General features: G+C 37.9%; 1 protein-coding gene across 3 annotated transcripts in view; it reads right to left on the bottom strand.

Moving 5' to 3' along the window:
• The window catches only part of TRIM24 (tripartite motif containing 24), a 118,358-nt gene that overhangs the window by 29,360 nt on the left and 73,470 nt on the right, over positions 1-15,528 (bottom strand). For 2 of the 3 annotated variants that reach the window (XM_065939104.1, XM_065939103.1), the window contains exons 8-9: positions 6,006-6,123; positions 3,186-3,454 (exon numbers count right to left, since the gene is read on the bottom strand). In XM_065939104.1, coding sequence (XP_065795176.1) covers positions 3,186-3,454; positions 6,006-6,123 — 387 coding nt within the window. The remainder of the gene's footprint in view (positions 1-3,185; positions 3,455-6,005; positions 6,124-15,528) is intronic. The other variant, XM_065939105.1, reaches the window with a different exon arrangement.

The raw sequence follows: 15,528 nt of genomic DNA, 5'->3' as shown, positions 1-15,528 counted from the left end.
TATTTCTCCCGGCAATCTTGATTCCAGCTTGTCCTTCTTCCAGCCCAGTGTTTCTCATGATGTACTCTGCATATAAGTCAAATAAGCAGGGTGACAATATACAGCCTTGACGCACTCCTTTTCCTATTTGGAACCAGTCTGTTGTTCCATGTCCAGTCCTAACTGTTGCTTCCTGACCTGCATACAGGTTTCTCAAGAGGTGGGTCAGGTGGTCTGGTATTCCCATCTCTTTCAGAGTTTTCCACAGTTTATTGTGATCCACACAGTTGAAGGCTCTGGTGTAGTCAATAAAGCAGAAATACATGTTTTTCTGGAACTCTCTTGCTTTTTCGATGATCCAGTGGATATTGGCAATTTGATCTCTGGTTCCTCTGCCTTTTGTAAAACTAGCCTGAACATCTGGAAGTTCATGGTTCACGTATTGCTGAAGCCTGGCTTGGAGAATTTTGAGCATTACTTTACTAGTGTGTGAGATGAGCGCAATTGTGTGTTAGTTTGAGCATTCTTTGGGATTGCCTTTCTTTGGGATTGGAGTGAAAACTGATCTTTTCCAGTCCTGTGGCCCCTACTGAGTTTTCCACATTTGCTGGCATATTGAGTGCAGCACTTTCACAGCATCATCTTTCAGGATTTGAAATAGCTCAACTGGGATTCCATCACATCCTCCAGTTTGTTCATAGTGATGCTTTCTAAAGCCCACCTGACTTCACATTCCAGGATGTCTGGCTCTAGGTGAGTGATCACACCATCATGGTTATCTGGGTCATGAAGATCTTTTTTGTACAGTTCTTCTGTGTATTCTTGCCACCTCTTCTTAATATCTTCTGCTTCTGTTAGGTCCATACCATTTCTGTCCTTTATCAAACCCACCTTTGCATTAAATGGTCCCTTGGTATCTCTAATTTTCTTGAAGAGATCTCTAGTCTTTCCCATTCTGTTGTTTTTCTCTATTTCTTTGCATTGATCGCTGAGGAAGGCTTTCTTATCTCTCCTTGCTATTCTTTGGAACTCTGCATTCAAATGGGAATATCTTTCCTTTTCTCCTTTGCTTTTCGCTTCTCTTCTTTTCACAGCTATTTGTAAGGCCTTCTCAGACAACCATTTTGCCTTTTTGCACTTCTTTTCCATGAGGATGACCTTGATCCCTGTCTCCTGTACAATGTCACGAACCTCCGTCCATAGTTCATCAGACTCTCTGTTTATCAGATCTAGTCCCTTAAATCTATTTCTCACTTCCACTGTATAGTCATAAGGGATTTGATTTAGGTCATACCTGAACAGTCTAGTGGTTTTCCCTACTTTCTTCAGTTTAAGTCTGAATTTGGCAATACGGAGTTCATGATCTGAGTCACAGTCAGCTCCCGGTCTTGTTTTTGCTGACTGTTTACAGCTTCTCCATCTTTGGCTGCAAAGATATAATCAATCTGATTTCGGTGTTGACCATCTGGTGATGTCCATGTGTCGAGTCTTCTCTTGTGTTGTTGGAAGTGGGTGTTTGCTATGACCAGTGCATTCTCTTGGCAAAACTCTATCAGCCTTTGCCCTGCTTCATTCCGTACTCCAAGTCCAAATTTGCCTGTTACTCCAGGTGTTTCTTGACTTCCTACTTTTGCATTCCAGTTCTCTATAATGAGAAGGACATCTTTTTTGGGTGTTAGTTCTAAAAGGTCTTGTAGGTCTTCATAGAACCGTTCAACTTCAGTTTCTTCAGTGTTACTGGTTGGGGCATAGGCTTGGATTACCGTGATATTGAATGGTTTGCCTTGGAAACGAACAGTGATCATTCTGTCGTTTTTGAGATTGCATCCAAGTACTGCATTTTGGATTCTCTTGTTGACCATGATGGCTACTCCCTTTCTTCTAAGGGATTCCTGCCCACAGTAGTAGATATAATGGTCATCTGAGTTAAATTCACCCATTCCAGTCTATTTTAGTTTGCTGATTCCTAGAATGTCGACATTCACTCTTGCCATCTCCTGTTTGACCACTTCCGATTTGCCTTGATTCATGGACCTAACATTCCAGGTTCCTATGCAATATTACTCTTTACAACATCGGACCTTGCTTCTATCACCAGTCACATCCATAACTGGGTATTGTTTTTGCTTTGACTCCATCCCTTCATTCTTTCTTGAGTTATTTCTCCACTGATCTCCATTAGCATATTAGGCACCTACCGACCTGGGGAGTTCCTCTTTCAGTTCACTTACTGTAAATCAGTTCAAATTCTGAGAAACAGGGAGTATAAATTAAGAAATAAAAGGAAATGAAAATAATGAGACAATTTTTGTGAATTAAAATAAGGATGGTACATGGGGGGAAAAAAAGACTTGTTCTAAATGGAGTGGATAGAAGCTTCATCTATAACAACAGCAGAAATGTATACTGTCTAATATTGCAACTCTTCTAACTAATGTACGGTAATTAATCCACAGGATCATGATTTTGATTCATGCTCTGAACTTGTTACTGTATTGTTAGTACTGTTGAGTTTATGACTATATGAAAACATGTGTAGACTCTTCCACCCACTCTACATCACAAACAGAATTTACATGCATATGTTCTTCAGACCCTTGAGAGGGATAAGTAGAAAATAGACACATGCTTTTCCCATTTCTCCACCAGTGTTTGAAATCTTTGTTATGAATTAAGAAATTATACAAATAAAAAGATGACAAAACTTAAAAAAAAAATAATGGCGCATGGAACATTTGCTCAAATAAAGTTTGAAAAAGGCAGACATCTAACAAACCACACCCTTGCCCTTTTCTATTTCATTCTGTCCTAGTTTCCAGATGCACTGGGTTTTCTAAATGCTGCATCTTCACAGAGGACAGATACCTGAAGCATTAGTCATCCTGAAGCACTAACGTAACAATTATGAGTTATAGGTACACAAGTTTCCCATCAATCATATGCATGGGTTATTCAGGAATGCAATCATTTATCCTCTGTTATAAAGATGACAAAAAGCAGATGAGAATAGAAGTCCCAGATGAATAAACCATTAATTTCTTTTTCAGAAGGGCTACGAACTAGAGTTAAATTAGGGACCCTTGATGCGACAAATTTTTATAATATATTTAAATCATGGAGGAAGGAAACCTTGGTTATTTTAGCAGCTGCTGAATACAACTGTACTATAATTATCTAAGTTAGGACAGGCCTGCTTCCAAATTTACCTGGTGAGAGATGGAAGGTTGCTGGATGGGCCCCTGCATTCTAGGGTTTGGTAAACCCACAGGTGCTGGCCTCCGTTGCACCTGTTGCCTCTGAGCCATTACCTGTTGCTGCATATGCTGGAGTCGTAACTGAGCTAGGCTGATCTGGGTTGGAAACTTGGATAACTGGTTTGAAGATAAACCACCTGGTGGCTGTGAATTCTGTTCCACGACAGGATTCTGCTTAGGCATTTGTGGTTGACTCTCTTTATCTTCAATTACTAAAGAACCTAATCAAAGAGAAAAAGTTAAGTTCTAAAGATTTTCTGATAGTAACATACCGTATTTTGTAAAAGGCTATCTTTGCTCATTTTCAGGATTTCCAAGGAACTTCTTTTTGTCTTAGGAACCCTTTACACACTTAAAGATAGAAACTCCAAAGAGTTTCTGTTTATGTAGGGTCTATCAAATAAAATCTACCACATTCAAAACTAGAAATGAGAATTAAAAAATATTTTTCCATACTAATTCATTTAAAAGTGACAACCCAGAGTAACACATTTTTATGGAAAGAAAAACAAAAACAAAAAAACCTTTATTTTTATTTTCAAAAAAATTTAGTGAAGAATGGCACTATTTTACATTTTCAAACATCTCTTTAAATATCTGGCTTAATAGCTGAACTCTCATAACTGTTTCTGCAGTATCTAATATATTGTTCAAATTGAAATACATGCAGAAAACCCAGCCACATATGGGTATGTACTTGGAAAAGGGATACCTATTACCACCTGAAGGAGCTTCAGACTACACTGTGAGAACTGCTGTTGTATAATCAAAACAAAACACGCAAACCTGACACTGGATGTGAGAACAATACCACAGAGTATTTCTGATTCAGTTATCTCTCTACGACTTAGCAATTGAATGACAACAGCTAGTTCTTTACACCTTCACGGAGCAAACTATGCTAATCCTCTGATGGCGAACACCATGCTTATATATAACTACACTGTTAAAAGAGATTAAAGGTACCTCTCACAAGGTCTGGTCCAAGAGTAGGGCAAAGCTTGATTTCTTCAATAGCAGAGACTCAAAAAGTTCCTGATTTACTAAGCATATGCATCCTTAAAAATATGGTTATCATTCATTAAATACTTACTCTGTATTAGGTACTGTGACAGGAGATCTATGTATATTGTTAAAATCCTTCATACAGATAAGGGATCTAAGGTTCAGAGAGACCAAACAACTTATCCAAAGTCACAAAGACACTAAACTGAATATTCGTCCAAGACATTACTTTTCCCTTGTACTCTTCTATAACATGTTTCTCAGAAGCCATAAATAAACAAGCTTGGGAAAGTTGTATCCTTCTCAGAAGATTTAAAATGTGAATCTCACTTTAAAATGACAATTTATAGAGCTATAGCTACAGTAAAGGATACTGTCTTACAAATTCCTCACAAATAAGAGGTGTTTTTTGTTTTTGCTGATTCAGATTTACCTAAACTATATTCACTTATGTGTGTACAGTTATATGTTTTCTTCATTTTACCTATGTCTACATCATGAGGACTATTTTTTAAGTGATATGCTTATAAGTACATATAAGTCGACAAGACTGTTTCTGTGGATATAAAACTGTGACAGATTCTCTGTATAGATACGTATGTGGTGGAGGGTAGAGTAGGGTAAGAGATAGTTATATACATGCTTTGTATTAAGATGCTTCTTTGGTTATACAGGTGAGAATATGTATGATTCTAGCTGCTGGCTATGTTATCAATCAATAAGTATGTACTTCTAAACTGTGCTGAGGAGTTTCACCTTATCATTTCTTCAAATCTTATTACCATTCTTTCTGTTCTCATGTATGGATGAGATTTATGTAAGCATATTTCTTCCTTTCTTGGAGTGTTCTGAGAGCACTGGCTCTCTTTCCAGCCAGTTCTTTCTTACCCAGAATCTAGCTTAGACAATGAGAGAGCAACCCTATTTGATGATTTTGAAACAAAGTCAATGAGCCCAAAAACTGCCAAAAGGTGGTTAATGAAGAACGTATATGAAATTCTTATTTCTGTTTCTATAATTTCCCTGTGAGAAATTAAGAGAGGAGGCAAAAATTGAAGATTTTTTTTACTAGCACATAACGGAACAAGGACTGCCTGCAAGGACATGTCATGTTACCAAATGATAATAAAAGTCCCCCCTTTTGATAACTCAGTAGGCTCTAGTACTTCAAATTTGGGCAGTTATCTGTATGCATGATACACTTCAATTAGGAGGTTAAAAATTATTTAATTATTACATAAAAGGCAAAACAAAAACAAAAACAAAACAGAGAGAGAGAATTCCTCCCTAGTAAGAAAAAGCAAATAAATGAACTATTAGTACCTGACAACTGGGTCTCAAGAGTAAGTAAGCCAATAATTGTATGAGAAATACTGTTTTAACAGAAAACATTCAAAAAAGTACTATATTAATGGCAGACACATGTCAAAAGTTTTAACAACTATTGTGATAAATATGTCACTAACAGTACAAGCAAGATTCTACTTGCTTGAAGAAGAAAAACAACTCCTAAATCCAGAAGTCTAGACACTCAGTGAGTCAATAAAAGGATGTTTCATATCACTCACATATTTATATGTGTATTTATATTCATGCATGTGTCACACATATACACACACTAATGAAATACCAGGAAAAATCTATATCTTTAAAACAAGATAATAAAAATATTCAGGGCGTGTAAGGGAATACATTTTCAACAAACTCATAATCATTAAGAGTTCCAGAAACAAATGGCACTTTGAGGAAATCGACATAACAGCCTACCTAAATTGATTATATTTTGAGCCCAGAAACTAGGATCACAGTGAAACTGGATGGTATTGTTGGTCACCGGGGAAGCATCACACCTTGCTCGAAGGAGGTGCCGTAACCGGTACGTAATCTAGAAGAAAGCAGAGAGACAACTAAGCATCCAAGTCTTTCTTAGGCAAATAATTTATCAAGTTCCCAACAAATACATAAAAAATGCTCTCTGTATCACATATATGCCAACACAAGTGTTCATATGTAAATTATAAAAAGTGGACAAACAACACAGTTTTCCTTCAAAAATGTGTTAGAAATACAATTCAGTTTTACTGTTGAACACAAAACAAACCTATCCTAAAGTGACAGGTTAAAGTTAGTTCACTGAATTACAGGAGTTTCACAGATGCACCAACCATATATTTGTAAAGTAAAATCACATTCTGCTTTTGTTTTACTTACTCTTTCAAAGAATTCAGAGTGGAGATTAGGGGGCTAAGGGATTACAGAAAATACAAATGAATCTCTGCTCAGGGCATTAAGTACAGCCTTAATCAGACCTGCTAGTAGGATGGCTCTTCTTGCTCCTGTGCTGTGAATCTCAGTCATCACACCACCTCCCACCCTCCTCCACACTGCAGTCCTCAGTGAATGCTCAGTCATTCTCTCTCAGTCTTTAAAGAGTTCAGCTCTTGGCTCATGATCACCATCTCCAATATTATTCCTGCCATAATCCTAGATGGGCCATAGGACTGGAAAAGCTCAGTTTTTGTTCCAATCACAAAGAAAGGCAATGCCAAAGAATGTTCAAACTACCACAACTGTGCTCATTTCACATGCTAGCAAGGTAATGCTCAAAATCCTTCAAGCTAGACTTCAACAGTGCATGAATCGAGAACTTCCAGATGTACAAGCTGGATTTAGAAAAGGCAGAGGAAACAGGGGTCAAATTGCCAACATCTGCTGGATCATGAAAAAGCAAGGGAATTCCAAAAATAACATCTACTGCTGCTTCACTGACTCTGCTAAAGTCTTTGAACTGTGGAAAATTCTTAAGGAGATGGGAATACCAGACCACTTTACGCTTCTCCTGAGAAACCTGTATACACGATAAGAAGCAATAGTTCCAACCAGTCATGGAACAACTGACTGGTTCAAAATTGGGAAAGGAGTACATCAAGGCTGTATATTGTCACCCTGCTTATTTAACTTCTATGCAGAGTACATCATGTGAAATGCCAGACTGGAGGAATCACAAGTTTGAATCAAGACTGCTAGGAAAAATATCAACAAACTCAGATATGCAGATAATACCACCCTTAATGGCAGAAAGTGAAGAGGAACTAAACAGCCTCTTGATGAAGGTGAAAGAGTGAGAAAGCTGGCTTAAAACTCAACATCCATAAAACTATGATCATGGCATTTGGTCCCATTACTTCATGGCATATAAAAGATGAAAAAGTGGAAATGGTGGCAGATTTTATTTTCTTGTCTCCAAAATCACTGTGGACAGTGACTGCAGCCACAAAATTAAAAGACGCTTGCACCGTGGAAGAAAAGCTATGACAAACCTAGATCACATATTAAAAAACAGAGATGTCACTTTGTCAACAAAGGTCCATATAGTCAGTTATGGTTTTTCCAGTAGTCAAGTATGGATATGAGAATTGGACCATAAAGAAGGCTGAGCACTGAAGAACTGATACTTTTCAACAATGGTGCTGGAGAAGACTCTTGAGAGGCACTTAGACTGCAAGAAGATTAAAACCAGTCAATCCTAAAGGAAATCAACCCTGAACATTCATTGCAAGGACTGATGCTGAAGTTGAAGCTCCAATACTTTGGCCACCTGAAGAGAAGAGCCAACTCACTGGAAAAGACCCTGATGCTGGGAAAGACTGAGGGCAGGAAGAGAAGGTGGCAACAGACGATGAGATACTTGCATGGTATCATGATCAATAGACATGAGTTAGAGCAAACTGTGAGAGATAGTGAAGGTCACAGAAACCCAGTGTGCTGCAGTACATGGGGTCACAAATAGTCAGACATGACCTAGCAACTGAACAACAAATTCTAGATGATTTTATATACAATTAGATGACCTTTCTTTCCAGATTTTTCCCTCTAGTGCCCAGATCCCAATAATCCTACAAACCCTAAAGGTCCTAGAAACTTTTGCTCTTAAAATTTTTCCTGTCCTTTGACTTTATCTTACCTCCCAATCTTACAATATCCCTCTGAAGTGAAGTGTTAGTCACTCAGTCATGTCCAACACTATCCGTCAATTTCTCCTTATCTAGCTTAAATCCCAGGAGTAATCCTCATAATCATTTCCTTGCATATATTCTCAACACCTTTTTCTCACATGTCAAATTACACACACTCCCTTCTCCTCAACCTTTCTCTGAAACACCAACCAACAAACAACACTGGTTAAATCTAACTTTCTAATGACTGTAATTGGACTGGTAAAGGGACTGATCGGACTTCAAAGACACAGCCTATTTACTAAGGTTCACAGGCTATCATATGACATTCCTCTGGTCCTTCATGTCCCTACTCTCCTAAATGACTATTTCAAATGACTATCTCTTACCAAACCTCCAGCATCTCCTGAAAAAAACAACAACAAAAAACAAACAAAAACCAGGAACAATCAGAGACCTTCCACAAAGTTCCATCACCGACCAGTACTAGTGGTCCCTCCTATCACAGTGGATTAACTGGCCAGGCTTCCAGCTAAAGCGAATCGTGCACTCATGCAAGTCCAAGTGTTAGCTGCTCATTTGTGCCCAACTCTCTGCAACCCCATGGACTATAGCCCACCAGGCTCCTTTGTCCATGGAATTTCCCAGGCAAGAAAACTGGAGTGGGTCGCCATTTCCTTCTCTAGGGGATTTCCGGCCCAGGGCTCAAACCTGGGTTTCCTACATTGCAGGCAGATTCATCACCACCTGAGCCACCAGGGAAGCCATTACACTTGCACAATAGGGCCCAACACCCTTGCTGATTCAAAGACACTACTCAGCAATTTTCTCCCCTCAGGCTTTCAGCAGCTTTTCACACAGGTGATCACTTGGCCCTCATGGAAGCAAAGCATTTTCTTCATGTGGCTTCTAGCGAGCTACAGTCTCATGGTTTTCCCCTTATTTCACTGGCTGCTACTTTTTAAGGTCACCGAGTATAGGTGTGCGTTCCAGTGTCACATCTCAGTCTCCAGTGTTGGTTCTTCCTCCTTTCCCACACCAGCATGTCTTGCAACTGCTCTCTCTCCTACACCCACATGCTTTTTAGAGATCTCATTCAGTCTCACCATTTACCCAACTCAAATTTGTATCTCAGTACTTACTCATCCTACTGCGTGTTCATTCACTGTGTTCCTCTCAGGCCTCCTTGTTGTCCATGTCACAAGTAACTCCCATCTCAGTCTCTGACTTGCTGTCTGTACCTGTGCTCCACCTGAATACTCTCTGCGAGTATGTGCCTGGCTTGCTTTGTCACCTTCTTCAGGTGTTTGCTCAAATATCACCCTCTTTTTAGGTAGAATTCCCTATCTGAAGCCACAATCCTACCCCAATGCTCCCAGATTCTTCTCTTAACTTACTGTTTTCTCTACACACTCAACACCATGCAATGGTCTATATATTTTACTTGTTTTGGTACTGTCTATCTCTCTTCACTGAAGTGCAGCTTTTTAAGGGCTGATATTTTGCTTTGTTTTCTGTTCTCTTAGTATTTAGAATGCTGCCTTAAATATAGAACAGGCATTCAATAAATGTTGAATAAATAAGTTTGCTTCCTTTAATTGCTAAATTATCTCAAATAGCTACACTAAATTTTGAGCAAAAAATGTTTATTCTGGGACAATGTAGAGTACATGGCACAGTGTTTGGCAAACAGCACTCAACACAACGCTCTTTTCCCTAAGTTTTTCTCGTTTCCTTAATTCTTTGCATCTTAGTAATTCTCACTATAAAACATTCTCAATATGATGCTAATCAAAAGAATGATACCCCCAATTTTTCCTTTGTAATATGCTTTATCATTTTCTAAAATTGAATAATTTATTTTGAAGTAATTTTAAAATTGGAGAAAAGTAAAAATAACCCTTCACTCAGATTTCCCAACTGTTAATATATTAAGCACATTTATTTCAGGGTCCACACAGGGATTCCTGTGCACACATAATACCATTACCAGTCTTTTTACAGACCTGATATAGCAAGCTGAAGACATTAGGTTCTGTCTCCTTTAAACACTCCAGTGAAGATATTCTAGATGAAATATTCTTGTCAGGAAAACCACACAAGTGATAATGTGCACTTCTCAGGGCATCATATTGAGAAGCTCAGGATATAAACTGTCCAACCATTGCTGATACTAATCTTTATCACCTAGTCATTCTGCTGCCCAGTTTCTCTACTGTAAATTCACCACTCTCCCTGTTTATAACTGATCAGTATTTTGCAGAGAGGTATTTCAGGGTTATATGAAAACCCTATTTCTCACCAATGCTCTATTCACTATGTTAGTACCCAGCGATAACTCCTTTTGAGTTTCCTCTAAGACACTAGGTGGTTCAGCTGGTAAAGAATCTGCCTGCAATGAGGGAGACCAAGGTTCAACCCCTAATTTGGGAAGACAGCCTGGAGAAAGGAATGGTAACCCACCCCATATTCTTGCCTTGGAAATCCTAAGGATAGGCAGAGGATCCTGGCGGGCTACAATCCATGGGGTCAAAGAGTTGGACATGACTGAGTGGCCAACACTTTCACTAAGACAGTGACCAAAGTGCTTCTTTATTTTCACTATTCTTTCTCTACTTATTTATATTCTCACCATAAACTCTTCCCTTCTTTGTCATTTGCCTATTTTTCTCATCATGGGCTCATTTATTCCTACTTAATCCAATGTGTTGTAACCCATTGTTTATTTAGTTTGAGCCTCAAATTTGTGGGTGTGCCCAGGGTGACCCACTTAGGCTGGATCCTGGTCTTTTTGACAAGTCTTCATCATTTCATCAGTGCAAGATATTCTGGGTACTACTTTCCCTCACTTTGTTTGCTATTTAGAAACCCACATCTGGAAGGACAGTGGGTTCACTGCTACTGAGTATAGCAAACATATGCACATACACACACATACTTATCCATTTATAATTATTTCCAGATCTGTGTACACGCATAAAACTCTGTTGTTGTTCAGTCACTCAGTCGTGTCTGACTCTTTGTGACCCCATTGACTGCAGCACGCTGGGCTTCCCTGTCCTTCACCATCTGCCAGAGTTTGTTCAAACTCACAGCCATTCAGTCAGTGATGCCATCCAACCATCTCATCCTCTGTCGTCCCCTTCTTCTCCTGCCTTCAGTCTTTCCCAGCATCAGAGTCTTTTCAAATGAGTCAGTACTTTACATCAGGTGGCCAAAGTATTGGAGTTTCAGCTTCAGCATCAGTCTTTCCAGTGAATATTCAAGGTTGGTTTCCTTTAGAATTGACTGGTTTCATCTCCTTGCAGTCCAAGGAACTCTGAAGAGTCTTTTCCAACATCACAGTTCAAAAGTTTCAATCCTTCGGCACTCAAGTCTTCTTTATGGCCCAACTCTCACATCCATACATTACTACTGGAAAAACCATAGGTTTGACTATATGGGCCTTTATTAAACTCTGAGTTCATAATTATACCTCTATCTTAGGGATCTTTATAGCTTTATTCTTTTTTCTACGTTTCTAAATATCGTCTCTAGTAGGAAACAAACCAACCAACACTTGGCTGCCATTGCCCTCCATGTATTTACTTACTGGCTCAGTCCATGTACTGATATTGCTGCGTAACGTAACCAAATCCACATGACACTCTGCTTACTGCCTCTGTGTTCCCCACTCACCACTTCACGCCTGTGGCTGGGGCTGCCTCTGTGTGGTCTCCCAACTCTCTTTACTACCCTGAGTCCTCATAGTCACCATGCGAAAGGCTGCATGCCGGGAAGTAGAGCTGATCATTCTTATTTTAACAATCCTTTTTGGCACACTATAGAAACTTAGCACTTCCAACATAAGAGTGTTAGCACGGAACTTGAAAAATAAAGCTTTCTTGCAGCCCAAAATTATTAAGTCAGAAACATAAGTACTTCCTTAGATGGTAATCAGCTTAATTAGAGGAACTATAAGGTAAATCACTTGGAAACACTTTATTTTTCCTTTGAGATACTATGCTATAAATTCCTTCTTTTGCTGATGAGAAACTAGAAGACATGGGATTTATTTTTAACTCAGATAACTAGTACCTATTTGCTAATTAAGTTGTGGCATGGTCTAAAAGTAATGATAAATTTGGCCAAACTCTGTTCTTTATCTTAGATAACAATTTCTGCTGTATTTTACTTACATTCAATGTAAATATATAAAACCTCTTGTCAAATTATATTACCCATCTCAAATGTAAACCATTATACTTATTGAAACCCTTGATGCATGTTTGAGATAATTCTGAGGAGTCATAAACCTTGACTAGTGTAAAAGATAAATAACGGATGATTAAATGTATTTGTTGATGTCTTCAGATGTATCTGAACTTAAGTTCAGGTTTCACACTGAAAACTTAGCTACTGTTCAAAAAGCAAAAGAAAAAATTTTTAAAAAATATGAAAGATGTCAAAATAGCTTTTGAGATGACAATACTGTATACTGCCTCCTTTCTACTGAAATTAAAATAAAGAAATTTAGTATTTGAGTTTACAATCCTGTAAAATATAACAGAAAGCTTTACCTATATTTATTTATAGCTTCTGACAGTTGATATTATCTAACACCTTATTTATTTACTATCAATCTTTCACTGAATTCCTATATATCAAGCACTGGGTAACATAAAATTTCTACCCTTAGAGAAGTAAAAAGTCAGACTTCTCTGGTGGTCCAGTGGATAAAAATCTGCCTGCCAATGCAGCAGACATGGGTTTGAGCCCTGGTCCGGGAAGATTTCAAATGCCATGGAGCAACAAAGCTTGTGTGTCACAATTACTGAAGCCTGCATGCCTGGAGCCTGTGCTCCACAAGAGAAGCCACAGCAATGAGAAGTCCACACACTGCAACAAAGAATAGCCCCTGCTCACTGCAATTAAGAAAGTCCACAGCAATGGAAACCCAGGGCAATCTTAAAAAAAAAAAAAAAAAAAAAAAGGGAAAAAAAATCTAATGACATTCAAAGAAAAGTATGCAAATGTAGTAACAGTAGATAAAAATAAGTAACAGTATGATGGATATATGCATAAGGGCTTTGTAAACACAGGGAAGGTTAATCCAACCCAGTGTTGATCATGGAAGGCTGCCAAAAGGAATGGAAGACAAATCTAAACTAAACCAAGTAGTCCCTAAAAAGAAACAGCATCCTAAGAAAGGGTAACAGTAATCCAGGCAAAAGAACATGATATATTCTGAGCACTGAAGACTAAAAGTAAGGAATTGCAAAGAGATATTCAAGAAACACAAAGAAGGTCTTTGAAGGTTAATTATATAGGAGGGAAAGGGAGTAAAAAAGATTGTGGAATTCCCTTTTACTGCTTATATACTCTAACTACTTAACTGCTTATATACTCTAACAGTTTCTTAGTCACTAGCATTACAAAAGTACCCATTGCTAGTACACTCTCTTGGTCTCCTCTGTCAGTATTTCTTACCTTTCTTCTAAATAACACAAGGATAAGCTGAATGTTTAACAGATGAGAGAGGAAACCTAATGAAATACTGTGAAAATGTTTTCAAATATATTTAAAACTGGACTTCTGAAAGGATTCTCCTATTCCAATGGGTTTGGTCTTTTACTGAGTATAACCCCTATTGCAAAAAAAAAAAAAAAAAAAAAAAAAAATGAACTAAGAATCTCAAGCTAAGCTTGAAATTTCAGGCCAGTAAGACTTTTCTTTTTAATTTTTAAGCATATAAAAGCCATTATTTAAAAAATAACCTGAGAAAACATGTCTGTATTTATGAAGCATCGAAGCTCTAAAGGACAGAGTTGCATAGTACAGTGACTTTCAAATTTTCTTAGGATAAAAATCCTTCTAAATGTTTACAAGCAATCACAAGCTTCAGCTCTGCATTCGTCACAGGTAAATCATCTTACTAGCTGTATCTGCTGCCAGCGATGCAGCAAGGCCCACCCCAGTTCAGTGAGGCAGGAAGCTGGTGATACTGGTTCCTTACGCTTCCTTGTGTCTATTTTCTCCCGTGTATGATACAGAGAACAGTCTCCCTCTCTATTTCAAGAGTTCATTGTGCAGATTAAGTAATCCTATCCTCTAACTTTACTGTTTTCTTACTATAATCACAAACAAAATAGTAGAATAAAATTAGAGAAACATTAAACTGATAAGGAGACTATCTGTGCAAATATGCTTTCTTACGTACAAATAAAAATATTCATTATGGGTCTAGTAGAGAAAAAGACAATTCGCTCACTTTCTCCTTTACCTGTGTTTTGTTTGACTTATAGGAAAATATAAGTAACAGAAAAAGTATGAACTGTATAGAAGCTGTTTTTCATTAGACTAATGAAGCAGTAAAAAAAAAAGAAAGAGAAAAAAACAGCTCATGATTGAGAGAACATATCACTGATAATTATAAAAGAAAAAAATCTTAAGAGTTGAATGTAATTCATGATTAGGAACAGTTTTAGAAATAGTTACAAATCAGTTTTCTAGTAAGTCACTCAATATTTGAACCTAGTTTACACAAGTTTATCCTGAAATGCATTTCCTTATTTCAATATAGTCATAGAAAATTTCTTCTATAAAATAGAGTAGGTGAACAGAAAACAGATTTGGATGTCATAATTTGATTTCAAAACATAAATCTCTGTGGAATCTTTAAAACAAGTAGAGCAGGAGTTTTTAAGAATGCCTATATAGGACTTCCTTGTGGCTCAGATGGGAAAGAATCTGCCTGCGGTGCAAAGAATGCCTATATGGTGTGACTTCCACAGCTAAATGTCTTCTACATCCTTGCTACTAAAGATGTGGTCTACAGACCAGCAGCATTAGCATCACCTGGGAGCTTGTCAGAACTACAGATCACATCTACTGAACCAGAATCCTCAGGTGATTAGTATGCAGTAAACACATTTTCAGTACCAAGGTTCTAGACTATTCTGAAAATAGTTGGACAAATGACAGCCACTTTTCTGTAGCAATGGGGTTGAAATATCCAGCACCATACATCATTGACAGGGTAAACAATGCAGTGTTGACAAGAGGAACAAAGCCTCTGGGTTTGGCTGTACAAGTTGGAATTTTGAGTAGCCTTATGCGTGTTAATTCGTGCTTTGGTTTCATCACTCATACAATGGGGGTGGATAGGTACACCCATCTCATAAAAATGATGTAAAGTTTTAAATAAAATATTACATGAAATGCTTAGAATTAAGTGCCTGGCACACTACAGGTAATCAGGAAATGTTTACCATTATCATTAATGTTAGTATTAAGTTCAGTTGTCACTAAGGGAAAATTTGGAAAAGAACAAAATAGAAGTGACAGTGGCAGAA

This window comes from Muntiacus reevesi, chromosome 6 (genome assembly GCF_963930625.1).
Source record: "Muntiacus reevesi chromosome 6, mMunRee1.1, whole genome shotgun sequence".
NCBI classification, from domain to species: domain Eukaryota; kingdom Metazoa; phylum Chordata; class Mammalia; order Artiodactyla; family Cervidae; genus Muntiacus; species Muntiacus reevesi.
The sequence above is the reverse complement of the archived record's forward strand: the minus strand, read 5'-3'. Positions and strand labels throughout refer to the sequence as shown.